General features: G+C 46.6%; 1 protein-coding gene across 6 annotated transcripts in view; it reads left to right on the forward strand.

The window, feature by feature from the left end:
* Window positions 1–23987, forward strand: part of Prosap (SH3 and multiple ankyrin repeat domains prosap) — a 73069-nt gene that overhangs the window by 40712 nt on the left and 8370 nt on the right. For 3 of the 6 annotated variants that reach the window (XM_076381624.1, XM_076381628.1, XM_076381625.1), the window contains 6 exons: window positions 5507–5947; window positions 8216–8233; window positions 18846–18971; window positions 21876–22056; window positions 22327–22646; window positions 22870–23134. In XM_076381624.1, coding sequence (XP_076237739.1) covers window positions 5555–5947; window positions 8216–8233; window positions 18846–18971; window positions 21876–22056; window positions 22327–22646; window positions 22870–23134 — 1303 coding nt within the window. In that variant the 5' untranslated portion in view covers window positions 5507–5554. Of the gene's footprint in view, window positions 1–1455; window positions 1581–5506; window positions 5948–8215; window positions 8234–18845; window positions 18972–21875; window positions 22057–22326; window positions 22647–22869; window positions 23135–23987 lie in introns of those variants that run through there. The other 3 variants (XM_076381627.1, XM_076381629.1, XM_076381626.1) reach the window with 2 other exon arrangements.

Raw genomic sequence — 23987 nt, forward strand, 5'->3', positions numbered from 1 at the left:
AGCTGGAACGATCGTTGGAAAGAGTGCTTCATTGTGTCGATCGAACGAGACAAGCTTCTCTACCGGAAAGCTAATTAGGTCAGCTGCGGCTTTTAATTAATGCGGAGGTCAGATGGAACGTGATCGAAACTGGACAAGATCAAACGATATTCGGGAGTGAATTCTTGAAACAAGATTTATTCATTGTAAACGATTTAGAAAGAACGAAGGGAAGGGGTGTGTTCGTTAGAGCGTTGCGAGTGAGGAAATATCGGGATGTCAGAACACGAAATCCTGTTGTGTTTATGCAAAAGTAAAAGTTTGAAGAAAATGATTCGATATTGGTTGCGAGGACATGATACTAATCGGAGAAAATACAGGCGAGGGTGGTGGCCTCGGGTAGAACGACAGTGAGAGGGGAAGGAAAGCGAAGGGCGGCGCGGCGGGTTGGCACACTCGGTCGATCTCTCGTGGTTGCCAAGCGACGAACATCCACCACCAAGCTTCACGACTACCCCTGGAGTAATCCAGAGAACCGGCTGGCTGCACTGGCGCCACCTGGCTGCAGCCGAAACACATGCCACCCCCGGTCCCCGCGCCCTCCCGCGCCCTCCCGCGCCCTCCCGCGCACGCCTTGACAGTCGCGCGATGCATTCCACGTTGGCTGGGTCTCATCTCGAAGCCGCCGGTCCTCGCTTTCGCGCTTTTCGCTTGCAAAATTCGTTGCATCCACTACCCTTCGCTCACCGCCATCTACTCCTTCTCTTCCTGCTCCCTCCCGCGGAGGAGAGGACAAACGAGTAGTCGCCATCTTGCTAGTGTACTTTACTGGCAGTCTTGAAAAACGACACCGAGTCATGAGTAATCGGGGGTCGCGTCATTCCACAATCTATGGGGGATCAAACGTTTTCTTCTGGCCTTTTTGGCTTTGGCAATGATCACCCTTGGTAGCGGCGGCGGCGTCGGCGGCGACGGCGGCGGCGGCGGCGGCGGCGACGGCAGCGGTGGTGGTGGTGGTGGTGGTGGTGGTGGTGGTGGTGGTGGTGAGACGGTGCAATAGCCTGACAGGACGACCAAAGCTTTCGAGTCGTTGCGCGTTATTCGCACTCTCTTCCTTACCTTTCTTTCCTTCTCTCCTCCTCTTCCTCCTCTCCCTCCTCTCCCTCCTCACTCTCCTCTCCTTCCTTTCCACCTCTTCTTCACCACTTCTCCTCTTCTCCTCTTCTCCTCCTGTTCCTTCGCCGCCTCTTCAACCCTCACTCTCTCTGTCCGTCTGTCTGTCACTTGCTCTCTCGCATTCTATCTCCCCTCCGCCGAGGGGTCGTTGAACGTGGGGTAAGTGTCGGCAAGCAACGCATTCGTTGTGGCACGTGCTTTTCCAACCGCCGTACGATCGAGTACCGCTTCTCCTTGCCTCTTACCTTTCGCCACCGTACTCCGTTCATTTCTCACCTCTCTTTTGACCTGCTTCCTTTTATTTGCGCGCGGACCCGCAGTTTGTTTCGAGCCAGCGAGGGTGCGTTGTGTGCGCTGTCGCGCCACCGCGCCGCCGCGCCACGGTCCAACCCCTACGACCTTTCGCTCCCTCGCTTACAGTACAAGTTAGTAATCTGATTGCTATTCTGTGATCGAAGTAACGTGTTGCTTTTTTACAGCTTCTTATCGAGATACGTAAAACTAAGAATAAATCTGAAATCGCAATACGATTTTGAAACGCATCTGACGAACAGTCTGCACGATAGAAACGTTCTATTAACGCGATAAGCTAAACTCTGATCTATCCTTCAAGCTTCGAAATTCTTCCTACGCGTTGAATCATTTTTTTTACGAAATTGGAAAGATTGTCTGACATAGATGCCTACACTTTCTCGAAATATCTAAGTCTCATTTAATGCTATATTCAATACCGATAGCGAGGAACAAGTAAATAACATATGTTTCACATTTTTCATGCGATGGGCAGATCCTGTTCTCTGTAAAAAAATGTCATCAACTGCTCTTGTCTGCATCCCTGTTATACGTACCTGAAACCGGGACGGCTAGTTGTGAAGGGGGCGCGCGCGCTTTTGAAAGAGCGAATTCCGCGAAGGGCTCTGTATTCTTAAAGGAAAGTTGTCGTGCCAATGTGACACACCGTGCGCATTATGTATTTATTTTTTCTCTCTCGCACCAGCCCTTATCTAGGTTTCGAGAAGCGGATATCCCGCCTAACGTGATCACACTGAAAGCGAGCCGTCATTCTATGTCGTTTAATTTTTAGCGGTGAACTCGTTTCGATAATCGAGGTTGATCGGACACGACGAATGCGGGAACGAAGTAGGGATCTCTCGATTCAACAATTCAGGCTTCCTCTTGACATATACTCGTTGCAGGTACAATATCATAGTTATACCATTAGACACTATTTGCTGCAATATTGTAGTAATATTCTTATAACGCATATTTTACATTAGACTTAGAAATGATTCGAAAAGAATGTTAGTGGATTTCATTTCTATACGTGCTTTAACCCTTAGTTGTCTTTTGTCGTTCCGCCCGCCCCGTCGTGTCGTCGAGCACAGTATGTACCATGGATAGTCTTGAATTTTTTTAATTAGCTTCGAATCACCATTAAATACGACACTGGTAGGTGAGTCTCGAATTAAGGTACGGCCATTTAAAAGCAAACCTGTAAAGCGACGCCTACGCAGCGGGTACCTGCTATGTGCACTTACGTACGCGTAGACAGGGGCGGATCAAGTGTCTCGCCTTCAATATTCTCCGTTGGTATCCTCCTTTCCTTTCCTCCCCTGAACTACTACAAACGTATCGTTGTCAAATTTTCGGTTTCATCTATGAATTTCATTGCGTAATCGTTCAAATTCGAAGTATAGACTCGAAACAACGTAGAAGTAATTATTTTGTATTAATTACATACGGGTAATTACATATATCAAAATTCACGCTGATTCTGTAGAATAGATCTATTAGCCTCACTGCGCATTATCGCTAAATACATTTAGTAAATGAACTGGTTCTTCTTATTTTGCGAATTCGAAATAATATCTGGTATAAAATTTGGAAAATTTCAGATAGGGACGTTTTCGTTTGAAAAGGATTATGGGTTATACATAGTATGATGATTCGTAAAATGCGTTTGTTGGAGCTGAAAGTGTTGCTGGTACGGCCCTGAACGCGCTACGCACAGGGTGGCCAGACAGAAAAATCGCAAACCACTCCACCGTTGAGTGCCACGAATAAGGGCCACATAAAGACGGGTCGTAAAACTTTGATTTACGGCTTGTCATTGATGCGTTCGCTGTCCGTCTGTCCGTCTGTCCGTCCGTCCGTCCGTCCGTCCGTCCGTTCGTCCGTTCATCCGTCCATCCGTCCGTCCGTTCGTAACTACGTACGATCTTTCTCCACCAGTTCATCAACGTCTCCTTCTTCATTCCCTCCTATTTCCTCTTATTATCTTTCTTGTATCCGTTTCTTTTCTTTTTCTTCTCCGTCTCCCGACTCGCGCGTAAAGATAGGGCGCACTCGGAGAGCAGCGATAATCGATTAACTGTTGGAGAAAAACTGCTGGCGTATCGATATCGGTGAAATTAGAATTGAACGGGGTTGCATCGAGATATCTTCCGTTTAAATTGTTTAAATTGTAAATCGACATTTCCTCTCCTTTTTCCTCTCGAGCATGTCGTCTCGATATCGATTATGGTAATCGTGCTCGCAACCGAGGACTTGAGTGGCAACTGGCAACAAAATTATTAACGCAATCGATCGCGCGACACTGCCGTAAGAAACGAAATCGGCATGAGGCGGTGGCGTTTTTATTCTTTTTCGTAATCCAGCAAAGAGATCGGCCTCTAGCTTTTTCCTGCGAGCAACGTCGAACGAAAGAAGTACGCTGGAAAAAGAAAATTTCTTTGTCAACTGAACATTAACGCTTAAAGATGAATGTTTTTCTGGCCGGGCGTGAAGGATACAGCCTTGCCGCTCCGCGCTTCTTCGCTCCGGCTTGGTTTCTTCGCCTCTATTGTCCTCGAAGCGTAAGCGTCGTATACAGTGCGGTCAATGGGCTATTTCAAGTATTAACGCAACTCAGGCTGCCGACAGTATGGTTCTATTTAATGGTGTCTGCGGTTTCTCATCAAACTTCTCTCTCCGCCAGCTAACTAGTGCCTGACCAAAGCTACAGAATAACCACGTGTACATGTAGTTGTAAAGTATGCAACTCTTTCCGGTCAATCGTGACTTCCCAATTTACTTCAATGTTGCACACTTCAGATACCTTTCGTAGGTACCATGTATATCTCTCTCTCTGTCTGTCTCTCTCTATCTCTCTCTCTCTCTCTCTCTCTCTCTCTCTCTCTCTCTCTCTCTCTCTCTCTCTCTCGGATTCCCTCGCCTTCTTCCGTCTTCCAAGACAGTTAATAACCGTATGAGGATAAAAATAGTACATCTGAGCTAACAGCTAACGACTTGTAGTTATATAGAATGCATACAGAAGCATTTACCCTTAAAAAAAAGAAAAAAGAAAAAACAATTCAGCTAATCGACAACGTTAATGACCAATGGGATGACTTCTTCCGGCAAAAAAAGTTTCCTTTGTTATCTCGCTGGCTCGAGTTCGATTAAATAATTCGATTAACTCTGCGACGTAAAAAACTCATTAGATTTATACTTTGTGTTTCTGAGTATTTATTCTGCAAACGTTCGATAATTGCAAAGGGAATCGGCGACTCGTCCCGATGCAGTTGCACAGCGGATCGTTAATTATTCTTGAGATTTGATCCTACTCATACCGACGAATGTTAATCTCGTCGCAAGCGAAGAAGAAGTGAGCGGCGCGGCGCGGCGTGGCGCGGCACAGCGCAACGCAAGGCGCAATCTCGAGGTTTATATGTATCTGTTGAAAAGTTTCGAGCGAAAGCAGCCATTCCGCTCGTTAGAACGTAAGTTATAGTTGACCGACAGTTAACCCCTAGAGGTTGAAGGTCGAACTATAAAAGGACGAGGCGCGTTATCGCATCGGCAAGAGCAGCTGTTCGTAGGTACGCGTGAAAACGCGCGGGCAACGCGAACGCACGCTGCATAATCGATTCGTTGCGTGTATCCTAGAGAAACAACCGCCTTATGACGTCCGATCATCTTACAAATTTCCTTAGGATAGATCAAAAATTACTTACTGAATGTACGGATATATAGTCGACGCAATGACGGGATATACATAGCGCTTCTAGGAAAACAGCAAAGTATCGACCGTTTGCACTTCTAACAATAAGCGTTGGGGAACGCCAGCCTAGGTCCAGGAACGAACAAACATACCTTTTTCTTATTCCTGTCAATTTCGAGTCCTAGAAGTGACAAAGGGCGCAACGTTGATTGTTAGAAGGATCGATATGCCGCTGTTTTTTTCGAATTACGAGACTCTTTCTTCCATACCCGAGGTTTATGTACAAACATCGGTTGATTCTTCCGATTCAACAACAGTTAATAGAAGAGAAAAGAATGATATCGAACAGTCTTCTTTTTTTCGTTTCAGATGTGAGCCTGTGAAAGTGGAATCCTCAAGTAGCGCGAGGTCCTCGCAATGGAGGCGGGACCGAAGCATCATCAGCAACAACAACAGCAGCAGCAGCAGCAGCAGCAGCAGCAGCAGCAACAGCAACAGCAGCAGCAGCAGCAGCAGCAGCAGCAGCAGCAGCAGCAGCAACAGCAGCAACAACAACAAAATGTGTCAGCGGGTGATACGGAACAGAGTCTGAACCAGGCGACGAGTCCACAGATCGGGCAGACTCAAGGGCAGGTTCAAGGTCAGCAGAATCAAGATGCGGCTGCAGTCGCGGAGGCTGGTCCGGTCGAGGAGGGAGTCCTTCTCGCCAGGGTGCACGTCCCGGAGTTGTACGTCAGCAAGTGTCTACAGTTCCCCAAGGATCAGCTTGTCTGGGACGTAAAGCAACAATGCCTGGCATCCTTACCCAAGGTAAGCCCGTTCTTCCCTGCGCGTTGTTGATTCTCTTCCACCTCACTCCTTGCGAGAATCCATTAGCGAACGTCCTTGGAGATGAACTGGAAGAGTCGAGATGGACCCTGGAACATAGACTTTTTCTGCGATCCTTTCACCTTGATCGCTTAATTGCCGTTTTCAGATTGCAATATCGTTGATCGGTATTCAAAGTGTCGGGTCAGTGTCGATGATTCCACGGTGCTATAACAGAAAATGCGAGCTCGAGACCGAACCCGAGCATAAACGCACGCGTTTCTTCGAAATCGTAATTGGACCTCTGGCTCGGCCGTGATCGCAACTACTGTGCATCGTTCATTACGAATGATTCTTATCGAGCCCCCGTTTCGTCGCGTCGCGTCGCGTCGCGTCGCGTCGCGTCGCGTTCGATCGTGAGTACGTGCAGCGTACAGCCAAGGTCACTCGATCATCATTTTCAAAAGAACTTACAATGTTCGCGGCAGGTTGCCACTTTGTATACCGATTTCGCGAAATTGCCAAGAATTCTCTACGCAAGGAAGATATCGCAAAGAGTTCTCGAGGCAAGGCCGGATCAGGCTTCCCGACTCTCTTCTTTCTCTTTTTTCCATCGAGCAACGGTGGCTCGAGCTCACGGAAAGTCACGAAGCGCGCGCAGGATTAAGAGATCTCAGTGTGGTGAACGGCTACCGTGCGCCACGCCACGCTACGCCAAGCCACGCCACGCCACGCCATGCCATACCATGCCACGCCACGCCACTCTACACCATACCACACCGTACGAAACTCTTGCTTTATTTATCGTGACGATGCACGCGGTGCTCGTATCGAATGATACACAGAACCCAAAGCCAATGCAAATCAAACTTTCTGCGCTGCTTCGTGGCCACATCCGTGACTCTAAAGGTCGGACATCAAGTACCCACGTATCAGTCCTTACCGCAACTCACGAAACAGACAGCTACATATCTATATACACGCACGAATAGTCCTAGATCAAGTAGAAACTAGAAAAACACTAGTCTCCTTGGTCTTACAATTACCTAAATTGTCGCGTCTCATCTCATCTTACCTCTATTGTCAAATTTTTCGCATATCAAATTCGTAACTTTTCTTTCCCGAGTAACATTGAAAATGAGTAGACTTTCTAATCGAACTAAAAAAGAATCTCTTTTATTCTACAGTATTTTACTTTTCATTTATCCCTGTAGACCAGCGGATGGTTATATTTAGTTTTCATACTCGGAACAAGTTCGATGACGAACAATCAAAATCTAGAACGAGCTCGTATATCGCACGTACGCGATACCGCGATGTGCTGCAGGACGTAGTAATAGGTACACGTATTGCTGCCGCGCGCCAGTATCAATACGTTCATTAACATTCTACGCGAACTTTCGCTTTTATTGATAATTGCTTGTCCTATCGATCGGCTGCTACTCATAGGTCGTTGTCGACAACTTCAATAGGATAACAGAATAGCTTGAACGGGTGGAATTTGTCGAAATATTTCTAAAGAAAGGAATAAGTGTTACCCATATAGCGCGTACAGTATTAACGTCGAAATGTAGCTTCTATCAAAATTGCGGCAATTTTCTATGACAGAAAGATCGAAATGTGGAAAACATCGAACGAGTTCCGAGAGATTTTCGCGATGAAATCACACAGGCGCAAGCACTGTGCGTAATGTTTCAAACGAGAAGAACAGTAGGTACCTATGTATGTAGATATATCGGTAGAATCATACAACTACACGTACGTATGGAGATACATGCCTTATAATAGGAGAGACTATGCGTGCGTGCGTGCGTGCGTGCGTGCGTGCGTGCGTGCGTGTGTGTAATTGCGAGTGTGCAGACATTAAACAAGTTTAAGTAGTACATATTATCTAGCTACTTTCGCACAAACGACACACGAATGTCCTACTAAGTATTTCTAATTGTGTACATTTATATGACCTGTGTTGTTGTTGTTGTTGTTATTGTTTTTGCTTTTGCCTCACTTGCACGGGGCGTGCGAATACACTACACCCGCCACCACCACCGAACCACCACCACCAACCACCACTTCACCTGTGCTATCGTCTTGTTGGGGCCCGACCTCTTCGAACGCACCCCCGTACTGCGTGACACGCACGCGCGATTCGACCGACAATATCCGAAACGTGTACAAAAATCGCGCCCTCGGGCCCGACCTTCACCCTCCACCTCCGATGTGTTGCGTCGCGGATATACCACCGCTTCTCCACCCTTTTCGGGCGCCCCGCAGGTGGCCACTTGGTACAGGGTACGTCTTCACTATTACTAATAGCATGCATCCACACCTCTATGCAACCGAACCCTCTCACCCCCGCTCTTTTCACCACTTTTCTTCACTCGTTTCTTCTTTCGTTTCTTCTTTCGTTTCTTCTTTCGTTTCTTCTTTCGTTCTTTATAGTTTCTCTGCGAGCGAGACTTGTGCATGTGGGAAATGGGAAGCGACCCAGAGCGAAACGGTCCACCGATCTGTCCCCGCCCTCTGCCCTTTAGAATCTTTAGTTTTCACTTTCAACCGATTATGTACTTGGGGATTTCGCTTCGTGGCCGAACAAGAATGCCGTGCTAAAGAGCGAGGGGTGGAGGGTAAACTCGAGGTAGCGTTAGGTCGCGAAGAGGGATCTAATTGTAAGAAAGCGTCTTCGCATTACTATATTCCATTCAATTCTTTCTTTTCTTTTCTTTTCTTTCCTTTTCTTCGCTTTTCTTTTCTTTTCTTTTCTTCTTCTTCTTCAATTTGCCAAATTGAAAAACTCGAACGCTTACGTACCTACTTGGCATGCATAGTCGAGAGATTTTGAATGACGAGTTTGGTCGCATAGTCGTCGAGACATCGCCACCTTTGCGTACGATTTATCCGTTTGGGAACGTTCATTCCCAGACATAGAGGTCGCGCGACGCAGCATGTAGCAGAATACGCACGAAGAGACTGGCAATCGATTCGCAGAGAACGAGGGCGAGCGCTTTAATTAACCATGGGGATCTTTTCGAACCGATCCGTCTCCGTCCTTGCTGATCCGATTCGCGACTCGTGACCCACGACCCGCGACCGTAGACTACGAGGCTAGAGTTATTTCCAGCTCGGTTTGCATGCACTTACAGCAGCTCCTGCCTTTCAACGTTCAAGCACCATAGAAGATAAGTGCATGTATCGGTTAAGCATACAACTCTGTGATTCACGTTCACGGTGATGCGACTACGTTTTCAAGGTCACGCGACCACGCATCTTCCTTTCGATTGAGTCAGCGCAATCGGTTCTATCAGCTAGATGCACATCTACGTACGTTGGAATCTAATAAAATAATGCGTAAGGTGAGCAGAGGATATAGAATAGCACGGAGATTCAAAATTGGAAGGAGTTTACTTTCCAGCAGTTGAATTCAAAGACAGGTCGCATAGAGCCGATATTTTCCTGATCCATGCGCAGATAAGAAATCGCTCTGCGGTCGATCATCTCTGTAGGTACGTGTGTCGTTCCCTGAAAACCGTTCGGCGCCATGATGGCAGATTGCATCGAGAATGGAATCTCTGAACCGTATTACCGGAAGTGCGGCCATCCGACGATCGATACTCGCGTAAACAGTCAGTCTAGTGCTTATTAATGAGATCTAAACGCGTAAGAAAGTAACAACAGCCTTTGGGTTTCGGTGCTCCGACTTTTCTTAATTCCCCTTATTAAATCGTTTAAGATAAACTACGCGTCTTTACGCGATACTCTTTAGTATCCGCACCAAATACCTCATATTTTATCATTCCCTGACTGATCTTGTTAAGTACCTATTTCGATATCGCATTCTTTGAATCTAACAAGTATAGGTACATATCGTATCATTTGCATCATGTACCGCTCATACTTGAGCAGAGGATCTCAAAATGGATAAATTTATTGCACCGTTACGGGTTCCACAATTCTCGCGGGCCACGGATAGATCCTCGTAGGCGTAAGATCATTGTGATCCGTGATCATGAACCGGGATCATCCTTCACTTACGATACGATCGTCTTCTTCCTCGCTGTATCGTATTTGACTCGGTCTATACTCTCGGTCTATACTCTCGGTCTATACTCTCGGTCTATACTCTCGGTCTATACTCTCCGACGAAATCGAATTGCTGTGTTTGAACGGTTCTCGTAGCGAATAGAAGGAAAGGAAACGCTATTTAGGGAACGGTAAAAGTGATCAGAGAAATTAGTTTAACGCGATTCAGCGGTTCAAGTAAATCGATGAAATATCCGACATTCGTAAATTTTTCGAAATTTCTTTCCTGACGATTCTACGCGTAATCAAACATTTGAAATCGATGCAACAGTCGCGTAGCTTATCGAGGGTAACCACTGGTCACATTCATGCATCACGCGAGAACCGTTCGAACGAGCCAAAAGGAGAAAACGAGAAAGAAAAGCTTGATGTTAGAAAGGGATTGAGAGAATATGTGTACGTACATGAAAGAGAGGAAAGGAGAGAGGAGGAGAGAGATTGTTTCCCGATCGAAACTCGCAGCAATGAATACGATACAGCGGTCAGTTGGTCGAGTAGTTTATTGAACGATTCCTCGAACGAGCACGAAGTGCGATCAGTACGCGACTCGCACGTGCGTGAGTACATGCGTGCATGGACGGCAGGGAGTGGGACACGAGAGACGAGAAAAGACAGAGAGCAGCCAAGACCCGTGACCACGACGCGAAGAGAGATGACAGTCGAAGAAGTGAGGGGGGACAAACGACTGCCTCGTGACTTTGCTGTCAGGCTCAACAAATCCTCCCGCCACGCCGCGCCGCGCCCCGCCGCCCCGTGCACGCGGAACAAATGCACGCGAGTTGTTGATCGCGTACGATCACGTACGATCGCGTACCCCCTGGACTATTTACGTACATATACCGGAGCTCGTCCACGTTCGTAACTGGTTCGAGGGAGAAGATAAAATGGAGATCAAAGGCCTACTTTTCCAGACGTGGGAAACTTATTATTCTCTAAGAAAAATTTCAAACGAAAAGGGAGAAAACTGAATGGTCGACCGTGGTAACAAAAACGAAAACGGAGAACACGGTGAACTTGGAATGGAATGGCACGGAATGGAACGGAATGGAACGGAATGGAACGGAATGGAAACTTGAGCATCTGGTACGCAGCGTATCTCCTAGGGAAATTACCTGAAATATTCATCTCCTTTGCTATTGTTTCTGGGGACACAGCATTCGTTCGAGGCGGTGCTGGCAGCGATGCCGGCAGCGGTGCCGACGTTTCCAGTCGGTCGGTACTTGCACTCCGAAATGAAACATCAACTACGTTAGCGTTACTCCTTATTGTTAGCCAGTGGACATTGAAGAATACTGCATCCCGTCGAGACGCAATATATATAGAACATTTCCTTGGCTGTCAGTCACGCAATTACCTAACCACTCTCTAGAAGTATCGTTTGATAATTTTACTATATGGAAATAACTGAATGAAATGCAACCTTAAATTCGGTGGCAAGGGATGAAAAACATTCGTTCTTTCGAGTGAAGCTCGAAATTGAATTTAGAGCCAATGCTGAGTTTTAGAAATGATTTCGGGACGCGTGCAAGTTCGCTTACTTTACTCGTCTGGTCGGGCTCGTGAAGCAGTAGCCAACAACTGCAACAGCCTTTTACCCGGGGCTCTCCAAGTGCAATCTCGTATTCATGAATTCCTTGTATGTATCCCCCTCTGCCTTCCTTCGCTGCGCGCCGCAGCGTTGCCCTTCTCTCTACCTCACTCTCACTCCTTCCCTTTTCTTCTTCTCTATTATCTACCCTTCCGCCTCTCTAGCAGTCCTGCACAAGTGACCTTCCTTAACGTTTAGGAGAAAAAATGTAGACTCGCTGACAGAATTGCGTTTGCGCCCATCAAAATTCCTTCGATGGCTGTAAAATAGAGACGTCCAAGTATCGGAAAGTTCCCCTGGAACGCGGAAAATTCTTCAGCCTGTGAAACTTGAAGCGTCTTTCCCTGCGAATGATATCGATAAGTTCGATCGCGAAGTTGCGTAGCCACTCGTGCATTGTTCTAGGATAACTCTAACGCGGTATGTGCGTTCCCTTATCCCCCCTTTCTTTTTAGACTCTCGAAACGTTCTTTCTTGCGACAGCGTACCCTATTTCACAAGTCTCGCAAAAACTCCCAAAATTTCCACTTCCTCGTGAAAAATCAGAGCGCACATCCGCATTGCTCGTCTGAAAAGGCAATTTCGAAGAGTTAGACAGCTAAATCGATAACGAGTAACAGAGCAATCGTGTCTGTGAAAATTTGGTAGTAGAATGCTACGAATCGACTGGTAATATCCGGCAATTTGCAGACAAGGAATCACCTCTCCGCACAGTGACGCGCGAATCGTATAGCAGAGTTCATCGCTGTAATTTCCAGGTCTATTAGCTGCTTGTTGGATTTCGCGTAGATAGGTCTGAGCCAGCGATTGGCGTCTGCGACGCAACTAATTTGGCTCGATTGAAATCGACGATGAGAGTGGGCTTCATTTCCGGTATTTCATCGGGGTCCGGTTCACTAATATTTTCGACCGTTCGATGATAGAAACAGTTTGTTGGAACTGCAAATTGAAATTTAATCGGCTGATAGAACCCACGAGAGAGAAAACTGGAAACACGTTCGCAAACCTGACTCAGACAAATTACCTGTATGCTCAGATTCTTTATTCTCAGGTCGATAGCGATCGTGGATCGATTTTGGAATGAATTTAGGTTAATTGGTAATTAACGACGGGATCCAGAAAATTCAGTCGCTTGGTCAAACTCGATTCGCGAGGAAACGGAGCAATTTCGATAATTCGATACGACCCTAATCGGAAGTGAAAATACGCGGCAAGTAGTAGAAAGTGTATGTAAGCTCGTATAATCAGCGGTACAACAAACGATAAACGCCTTGTTCGCATTTGGTAGCTCGGTAGCTATGGTTACGAATACTTGAATTTTTCGTCGACGCGTAAACCAATCGAACGCTGATCGACAGATCAGAGGAATGTTGTTAACGATTTGTCAACGACGAAGCGACCACTAACACATGGTACATTGACTCGACTAGAATAAAAAAAGTCCACCCGAAACGGTAACGAAGCAACGCGACGTATTGCAATAATTATCTTTGTGGATAATTGTTAACAAAGATTAGTCATCGTTGCGTTGCGAAAATATGCGTTACGCTGTTCGATAATTGAAAGTCGCGCGCACACGATCGAGATCTTGCTCGTTATTTCTCAACTTACATTTGTGGATCGAGAGAGCCCATTGCGAAGTAGCATCGAATTGGCTATCGAATTGGCTATCGAATTGGCTATCGAATTGGCTATCGAATTGAATTTTCTCGCGAAAACGTGGTGTGTCCACGATGCAACACACGAGATCGGAAGAACACTCTCCTGCGAGTATCGGCCGAGACCTCTGGAGATTTCTATTTATAGACTGGATCCATTATTATCCCACCGGGGACATAGAAATTAACGCGAGAAATTAACCTCGGCCGTGGCGCTGCACCGTGCCGTGTGCCGTGAGGTAGTCGATGACAGATGAAACGTGGTTAGAAACTGACCATCTACTAAAGAAAGATGAACAAATTCCAGAACGTATAGCCTTCTGTGTACCGAAGGAAAGTAATGATGCAAAAACCAAGGAACTAGGGATCGCCATCTATTCTATTTTCTCTCTCGGATCTTCTTTAGACGATCTTTTTACGTAATGAGGGAAATAAGCCGTTCTTTTATCTTACGACGACAAATTAGAAGGAACACAGAAGGATACGCAGATTCGATTGATGCGTTGGAGACGGAAATCGCAGTAGACGATTTCCGATTTTGCATTGAAAAGTTGCGATACCAGTGAGATAACTGAATCTCAAGAAAGTGCAACTTGCCGGTACGAATGTGGAAACCGGAACCAGCCAGGTACAACATCGAAGCTTCGGGGCGAAAGTAAAACGCTCCATGGAGTGGCCCGGGGGCGTTTCCAAGCCAGATAATCCTGATGCCGCGAAAACCCATAATTCCTGTAATAAGGTCATTATCGTGTGACCTGGGACTGGACGCCATGCCACGCCGCGCCGCGCCGCGCCGCGCCGCGCCGCGCCGCCCTGCCCTGCCGCCATGCCACGCCATACCACACTGGACCAAGACACGTACCTACGTACGCGCGTGCACACTCTGCCAGTTTCGCTTGCATAAATACAGATTTCCATTTATATGTCGACAACAGCGCGCGTCTATGCATTACATTGTGCGTGCGTGTGCGCGTATTATACGAACTCGTGGCTGATATCGCGGACAGTGGCGTAACCCTCGAATCCATGCGATAGAGCTGAATCGTTTGAAGCGGAAAAGCTCGATTGATTGCGATTCTAAGCTGCTAGATACAGTATCTACTAATAACATGATGTTTGCGACAGTTATTTGACGAGCAAACAAACCAGATGTGATGTCGATTCATATAAGATACCCTTCACACGTTCACGTTCCAAACATCTCTTCGTTCAACCGTATATCAACTATTGAACTATACAAGTAGTTGACAAGGATCCGCAGTAAACTTAAACGTTTGTTGCACGCTTTCAAAAGTTGCTACTGCTGCTGCTGCTGCTGCTTCTTCACTCCTTCGAACTCATCGTTTATCCCTTGAAACGAATCAGGTTCGTTAGATGATTACGCCACTGGGAGTCGAACAGGATGGTGTAGAAACGTGTGGACGCATACTATCCCGCGAGTATAGGTACAGAGCGAGCGAGCCCTGGCATACCATCGATTGTCCATAGCCACCTAAGCAGATTCTGTCCCCAAGGTACAAACGGCAAAAATTCGTGCCGTTCAATTTGCATTCTAAAGTCTTGGCGATACAGAAAGAAGTGGAGTCGACGTCCACCAGTTCTCGGCGTTGGTGCTATCGCTGTCGAGACGAGACGCAACAAGAGTGACAAGCCACCGGATTCCTTTTTTCTTCTCTCTGGCTGAGTCTATTTTCCCATTTCATCGGCCGTAAAGGAATGACCCTGACAAATTCGTTATTAAAAACGGATTGCAGTTCATTAGGTATCATTGATTACGCGGTATCAGTCTGAAACGCAAAAACAACACCGTTTTCTTATTTTGGTTACGCGCACTCTTGTAATCTGGTTTTCATTTGCGACGAAAACATATCGAAGAAATCGATGTCATGGCTATTGTATCGAAACTTATGGAACGTTAATCTTATCGAGATTTATGTTCCATTTCTTGGTAAGCAATTTCAACGATAACAGCTAACAACCAAATAATCCTCTTTTACGCGATAAAGAAACAATTCTGAAAATATGATTCGTTGAAATCCTTTATACGGCTCCTATACGACCAAATATCTAGGGAGTTTCCGGTAAATGGCAACGAATTACGAACTTTTTTATTTTTCGATCGCGTCTGGCAATTTCATATTACGTCCAGTCCGACCCTTCCTTGTAACACAGCACATACATCGAAGGTTTATAGCCCGTACATTTCGTCTTTAACGCAGACGTTGCTTCGGTTGCAGCACGATTCTACCCACCTTTATGTTCTCCCTTGCTTCTTTCCTGCCCTTACATTCACACCGTATATCCTCAGCTTTCTTCTTCTTTATCTTCTTCATCTTCTTCTTCTACATCATCATCTTCTTCTTCTTCTTCTTCTTCTTCTTCTTTTTCTTTTTCGTATTCTTTCTCTTTCTTAAAGTTCGCCTTCGTTATGGACTAAAAGATAGGCTCCGGACGCCTAACAGGTTTGCACGTGCTGTTATTTGGTCGTCGAACGCCGCTGCGTTTTATGCATTTCTGGGTTTTGCAATTTTGAGACATCAGAATCTGCATATATGGAGCCAACGAGTTTCGCAACAGTATAGTCTTGTCTTCCTCATTTCGCGTATCGATTCTACCGTGATCGTATCGACTTACACCGTGCAATCATCCACTCGTTTCCCAGTTCGTCTGCTCTCTCTTTTGCCAAATTCTCCGAACAGTGGGAGCGACCGTGGAACTCTCGTTAGCAATTTATAAGGTCTGTGCTCCCTCTCAGCTTTTGCGTACACCTATTGACGCGTCTGAAACGCACAACGAATGGAGATAGATGCGCGACGATCGGGCCGTCGACTAAGGTGTCGACGTAGCTTGGCGCGGCTTGGCGCGGCTTGGCGCGGCTTGGCGCGGCTTGGCGCGGCATCGCGGATCGCAAAAACTCGTTTCGTGGTTCGTTGCGAAGGTTAAAACCGTAACGCTTCTATCTGAGCTGTTCTACCATGGCTTGGACCGAGCGAACGCATACGAGCTTAACATCGGCAAGGCCCCTTGCCAGACCGCAATTACATCCCATAAAGCACGATTGAGACACGGTTCGGCCATTATTCTCCCATACAGGGCCGTACAAAAGAGTCTCACCGTTTAACGCATTGTACATTTTCGAAATTTATACAGATAGTTCTGTAGCTTTCTACGTACATTACCGATTCCATTGGACTTGAACCAGGTAATTACGAATATTGAGAACTCAAACTGAAGGGTGACAATAGCTTGGCGTTCCAGCTACAGCTTGCAAAGATCAGCGAAGTCGTAAAATTTTTGCAGGAGATGCAACACCGAAATTTAAAGGGGTTCCTCTTCGAAGAGCTCGCGGGCGAATTACGTGCGCGCAGATGCAAATTGAGGTGCCGCTCGACTGAACTCCTTCTTTACTCTCTCCCGGTGATACCGTTCATGCATTTATGCATTTTTTCGTGGACTCTCTTCAATGCCGCTTGCCCACTGCTTAAAGCGATGAGAAACTTCTAATTCGTTATGCGAACCTGTCTATCAAATTCGGTAAAAAGGACGAGGATGTACGCGTCGCTGTAAGAAGCAGCAGCAGCAGCAGCAGCAGCAGCAGCAGCAGCAATAGCAGCAGCAGCAATAGCAGCAGCAGCAGCAACAGCAGCACTGGAATCGCCGAAGAGTAACCGAGGAAAAAAAAGCGAAACGAAACCGGCAAGAACGACTTTCACTCCAAAGACGTAGCTTGCGATCATCTCTGGACGCTCTCGGGTAACGCGTGTTTCTTGATATTCGATGGACAGAGGAACGAAATTACGCAATTCATTCCATTGAGTAACTGCGAATGCGTGCAAGTGGACGTATCAGAACACGGATTCTGTTCCTAATCCTTTCCGTCTGCTACTTTTATAATATCGAGGCTAATGTAGAGTCAACAGTTATTATTTGAGCTTAAGAAATGAAACGATTCGAGGGATGTCTCTGTCTGGCAGGCATTTTTTCCTTCAATCCTTTCCCAAGCCCATTCTGAGCCCTGTACTGCATCGCAGACCTTTTAAACGAGGACCAGGCATTCGTGCACACCTCGGTACTTTCGTTCGAGGCCTTTAATTTGGCACGTGTTCCACCTCTTGGCTATTGTTGCCATGATTGTTGGGTGGATCTTTCTCTCCCACTTTGTGGCCGCTTTTCTCCCTCCAACTATCCACGTTCTGCGGGGTTTCGTCGATCCTTCTTGCGGTAAACACGCGGCTTATAGCGATAATGCACGCCCCCCCTCTTCCTCTTCCTCTTCCTTCCGCTGTGCACTCTGGTCGGCACGCGTTCGACTTCTTTGTGACCGTTTTTCGCGCCAGCGGCGACTTTCCGTCGGAACGAAACGTTTCCGACAAGTTGAACGGGTTCTTTCGTCGTGCGTCGCACTAATCTATCACCTGAGACGTCCAAGTCATCGGATGTTACCAAGAAGCGAATTCATAAATCCCAAAATCGTGGTAGGATGAATTACCCTGAACCGTTAGCACCTAGATTCTGTCCTAAGGAATCGTACGCTACTGGCGTGAAGCGGTATGAAAGCTTTCGACTCTCGACATTGACCCAGGTTCGAGTCGGACCACTCATTTGCTCTGGACCAGTGATTGACTTTCATTTTTCACAAGAACTGGTTTTTTATCCAATGTTCAAGGGGTATGTCCGTGACTTCTTTTAAGCCATTTCCCGGGTTAACTCTGGATAAATCATTGCGGAAACGTATCGGGAATATATGTAACGTATAATGCGATCCAACTGTTTGTTGGAGAAGAGCAGAGGACGAGTAAGCATGGTCGCGTCCCCACGAGGAGAGAACGTACGAGACCTGTCGCCCGGCGAGATAAAGCGTGGCGCGTATACAAAGAAACCTGCTGGCACGCAGCGCGTGAGGAAGAACGATGGCGAAATTCTCCGCGTACAGTCCGTAAATTCCAGACTTTACTGCCTGTCGTCGGTGAAATCGAAGCATATTATTTCACTGAAGGGCGCACTCCGATCATCCTCCCTCCGTCTTCGAACGGAGCAGGGGACCAAACGATCGAAACGAACACGGAGAAGAAAGCCAAATGTCCTTCGGTAACCACAGATACCTAATAGTTCTCGGGCAAAGGTAAAGAATCCAGACCAAATTCTGAAAGGAATTCTGAAAGGAATTCTGAAAGGAATTCTGAAAGGAATTCTAAAAGGAAACAACTTTGGAGAACGCAAATGATGATGAAATATGTAATTCGTTAGAAACGTTAAAGAGATTTTTACTTCTCATGAAACTCGTCGAGTCAGATTCGCTGGAAAAGTTACTACACGGCTAGCTAATGCTGTGATCGATGGTTCGAAATAATTTCAACGTCGATTTAGTCCATATTGTTGTCGCGTCGCGATAATGTGAAAGAGAAAAACCGCTTGCGAAACGAACAGAGAATTCGACTTGATTGAAAGCGCACGCGTACAAACCCTAAGTTCGATCTTGCATGGAATAGCGTATGTTTAATAAAAGGGGGGTGGCGGGTCGTTTCTTTCTCAATTCTAAAGGGTTCCCGATTAATCTGAAATCCATAATAACTTGCAGGAGCTGAAGGAAAGTTTCAATTACGGGCTATTCTGTCCGCCCGTGAATGGAAAAGCCGGAAAATTCTTGGACGAGGAACGTCGCTTGGGCGATTATCCCTTCAATGGACCCGTAGGCTACTTAGAGGTAAGAGGCACCTTCTTTTTTACCGTTACGCACACTGTTATTTCGGTTTCTCATGAAAATGACAAGCACGCGAAGATGCATAGGTAAGTGGCGAAAGGAAAAATAGAGGAAAAAAAGCGACTAAACCTGACGTGTTCGACTCACTGAACAGCTGAGCTTGTAGCCGCTAATGCGATAACGTAAATTTTTATCCCTGACCTCGTAACTCTTCTCGTCTCGAGGCTGACTTACTGAATACGAGACTGAAATGATGGGGAGTGCATTGACGTGGCCGAAAAGGTTAATTCAGCTACAAGATTGCGCGACCCCATTGACGCGGACTTGTCAAAGAAAATGACGAGGAAAGAATCGGGAAAGAGGTTTGCTTCGTTACGAAGACCAGCAACTCTTGAATATCAAGCAGTTTGCTCGAGGACGGTCGCGTCCCATCCCGTCCCATCCCGTCCCATCCCATCGTGTCGCGTCTCGCCTGGCCTCATCTTTTTCCCTATGTTCCTCGGGTCAAGGAGGATCCATGGCTATTTTCACCAGAGACCTATTTTTTCATCTGCCAAGGAAACGATCGAAAAAGTTAAATACAACGTGTGCACTCTCCTCGACCGAGAAAAGAAATTGTTTCAATTACGGTGGATGAAAAGAAATCCGTGACACGATATGAGTCGGTTCAATGGGCGCGGAACACACGTATCACTTTTTCGAGAAGCAATTACCATAAACGATAAATCATCGAGACGAGTGGCACGTTTGAACCCATCTCGACACGGAGCCTCTGATGCTAGTAGGTAGTACATATGTATGCAGGCGCATACGCGGATTAGTTCTCATCGTTATCATTCGAATAAAAGCCGAGGACCGTTCAGGATTAACATTTCTCTACGGCTGAGACGACGTACAGTGTAGGTAGTAACGACGAGATCAGGGTCGGGAAAGCTCGTGTGTCGAATCGTGGTCGGAGGTCTGCTCGTAACACGAAGTATTCTACTAGAAGAACAGACTCGAAAAAAATGAAGGTTGACAAGGGCGAGAAATTGATGAAGCGTAAAAGACCCGAGAAAGGAAGATTTCGCGCATGGCTATACTGCAATGACGTTTCACATCTCGTATAAAAGTATGTATATCCCAGTGTCGATGCTCCACAGTAACTGCTGATTGGAAGGTTCGCGAAAAACAAATAATCCTGGTGGTCGGTTAACGAGATCTGGATCTTGCCTGCGGTTTTCTTGCGTAACCGGATCTAGTGCTCATCTCGGTGCTCCTCGCGTTCCGCTCCTTTTCATCTTCGTCCGCGTCGAGAAGGCGATCGGTTCCAGCACCGATACCACTGGTCGCCAGGATTCGCTTTCGATCCATGTAACCGCTTCTTCTTCCCTTCCTCTTAAGCCTCATTTACCTCGCATGGGTTACGTTGCTATTATCGAAGTACAATTTCTCGTTCGCGATCGAAAAAATCCTCGAGCGAACGTTTTTCAGTTGATTACCTCGTTCCCTTTCTCTTTGCGCTAATCGTTTTACTCATTTTATTGAAGCTTGTCAAAAGACACGTGCGTACGTGTCGTGCGGATGAAACCGAAAATTCTGTAGGTGGTTCTCGAGTTGAGGTTAGAAAAGCGGCTAGACTTCGCTATCGAAGTCGCGTCATGTGTGCCGCGCCGTAAATGTGGCACGCGCCACGAGCCGCGCCGTAAATCGTCGGAACGAGTGCTGTCTCTGTCGTTTCGAAGGGAGCAAGAAAATTTGTTGGCCTCGGATTTTCAACTCGCCCATTTCGCGAGATATTTCACTGTCGAGCAGGAAGATGTAGATAAAGTGCAAACGTCCGAAGATAGTACATGGCATGTTTTCACTTTTTCTCCTGGTGCGACCTCAAGTTGCGCGAGAGCAATAATGTACGCCGTGCCGCTCGTAGACCAGGTGGATAGAAATAAATACGAAAGGTTTGAACAGGCTTATAGATCATCGGTATTCGGTACCCCGGTCAGTTATTTGCAACGGCGGCGCGGCGCAGCACGGCGCAGCGCGGCGCAGCGCCGCGCTCCTCCTCTTCCCCTCTCTTTTCCTCGTCTACGTTCATCGATCGTTGATCGAGCACGGTCGATCTCGTCACGCGAGATTCACTTTCAGGGACGAGCTGATTCACGACCAGAGGAGCCGACCTCTTCGACTACCTGCCGGCAGCGTATCGCATTCGCGTTCATTCGAAAGCAATCAGCAGTTACTCGAAAAATGAAGCCACGATTATTCATTTGCGCGCACGGTTTATTGTATCTTTCATCTATGGGAAATCGAAAAGAAGTTTTTTCAACTGTTTTTAAGATAACCGTATTTTCGAACTCTTAATCGTAGACAAATAGATAGATGATTTATCGACTTGACGTCCTAAGGAATGTTACGTAGCGATAGTGTGCGTTAGTGATAAAGACCGGCAGGTAGAAAAAAATAGAATCGAAATGCGAGAGAAAGATTAGGATGATAGTCTGCGCTAGTACGCAGTGTGTGTTCCTGGCATAGCAGCGTCCTATCGCAACTCACAACTCGACTGTCCCCTGATGATCATAATTCCTGCTAACGGTAGCCATTAGCGGGGCTGTAGCCGCGATAATATTGCCTATCCGCCAGGAATCGAATGCTATGAAACACGACGCCTTCGATAATTACAAAGAACCTGTAACCGCACCAGGAAGCGGCACGACAGGCTGAACTCTCTATTAAGCCGAGATCATTTTATATTTCCCACGTGGAATTTTCTCAATTTCAAGATTGCAAAGAACACGGAGTACGACGGTATCGTCAAGGACAAAAGGATATTTTGTAAATGCATCGCTTGTAAATGCGATGAATCCTAGGTATATGTACCTACATATCTGCGGCGAATTTCGCTAAACCTAATACCTACTGAATTCACAGCTCAAGTACAAGAGGCGGGTATACAAGATGTTGCACCTGGACGAAAAACAGCTAAAAGCGATGCACACGCGAACGAATTTGCGGAGGTTGCTAGAGTACGTGGCGAACAGCCAGGTTGAGAAGATCGCTAAGATGTGCAGCAAAGGCCTAGATCCTAACTTTCATTGCCAGGAGACTGGAGGTAAAGTCAGTTAAACGTTTTATTCTCACTCCTTTTATTCTATTCTATTCTATTGTATCGTTATCCGTGGTTCGACTGACGCGTGCCTAGAAGGAAATTAAAGCACTATTCGCATTACATATTTGCGCGTTCTATCGCGCCGTCTAGGATGCTGACCTTGAACGAACGGTCATCGGTTTTCCTCTCCGCGATTAACGGATCCTCTGCGCATCGCGATTCATTGAAACTCTCTGAAAGGGAATGCATATGTATATCCTGTCCTCGTTGCAGAGACTCCTCTGACCTTGGCCACGACTCTGAAGAAACCATCGAAGGTGATAATAGCGTTGGTGAACGGCGGAGCTTTGCTAGACTACCGAACGAAGGAGGGGTTGACGGCGATGCATCGAGCCGTTGAAAGGAATAGTCTGGAGGCGGTGAAGACGCTGCTGGAGCTCGGCGCCAGTCCAAATTACAAAGACACTAAGGGGCTGACACCGCTTTACTATAGCGTCATCTACAAAACTGATCCGATGCTCTGCGAGACGCTGCTCCATGATCACGCGACGATAGGCGCCCAAGACCTGCAGGGCTGGCAGGAAGTGCATCAGGTCTCGAGCAATTTTTTGCTTCTACTCTTACCGTAATTCTAAGATAGAACCATGCTTTCGAAGCGTTATCGATAGAGAACACATGGCACTTGTTCATTCTTGTTTACACGCAACAACGAGAGGTAACATTTCGAAGTGGAGGGGAGGGCGTAGAAAAAAAAGCTCAGTTTAATTATAATCCGTGGTGTGCCCTTCGATAATCGATACTCGACGGTGTTTGCAGGCCTGTCGCAACAACCTGGTCCAGCACTTGGATCACTTGCTGTTCTACGGTGCGGATATGAACGCGCGTAACGCGTCCGGCAACACGCCGTTGCACGTTTGTGCGGTGAACAACACGGATGCTTCTTGCATACGGCAACTGCTGTTCAGAGGTGCGCAGAAGGATAGTTTGAACTACGCGAACCAAACGCCCTACCAAGTCGCCGTGATTGCCGGGAATATGGAATTGGCCGAGGTTATCAAGAATTATCAGCCAGAGGAAGTTGGTGAGTGTTGCGAAACGCAAAAGCCAAAAAAAAGGCTATTTTATATGTACTTATAGGTATAAGTACGAGATACGAGCCTACGAGAGATTCTCGCGATACGAATTTTCTATATTTCGCGGAATCCTTTTCTTCATCGGTTTTTTTTACCTTTCCATCGTAAACCTCTTATCTAAACGCTAATTCGTCCGAGCTGGAAATCCTTTGCCGACACGAATGGGATGACGAGCGGCAGATTTGGTCAACCGCTTTAATCTATATCGGTGTCTTATTTTTATTCGAACGACATCGTTTCGCACTCGAGATTACAAGAGACCCGTGTATCGTTCACGGGCTTTTACATTCCATCCGCACCGCCAGAAAACGACTTATCTGATAAAACGCGGACTTGAATCTCGATCGTTTGGAAGATCTTTCGTGGCACGATCAGTCTAGCATGAGCATGTATGTACCTAGAACTTCTTTCCTATTTTATCGGCAACACGCTTACGAAACGCTTATTCATAAACGGTAGAAAGTAGAAGATTTAGATCAGTTCGAATAGTGTAAATACACTTACATCTCTATACAATTGTGCGTGTATCTGTGTCTGTGCTATATATATATCATATAAGTACAAAATTGTAAAAGTGTGGTGGGATCTTTGGTGGTGATGGTCTTGTAAGACGTCGAGTAATTCTGTAACAATAATAAAGAGTAATATTTAATACCAGTTTGATTGCTTTTCAGTAAGTAACTATAATCGTATCTTTGAGTCGTCGTCGTCGTCGTCGTCGTCGTCGTCGTCGTCGTCGTCGTCGTCGTCGTCGTCGTCGTCGTCGTCGTCGTCGTCGTCTTCGTCCTCGTCGTGTCGTCG

The sequence above is a fragment of the Calliopsis andreniformis genome, chromosome 6, assembly GCF_051401765.1.
Source record: "Calliopsis andreniformis isolate RMS-2024a chromosome 6, iyCalAndr_principal, whole genome shotgun sequence".
In the NCBI taxonomy this organism is placed as follows: domain Eukaryota; kingdom Metazoa; phylum Arthropoda; class Insecta; order Hymenoptera; family Andrenidae; genus Calliopsis; species Calliopsis andreniformis.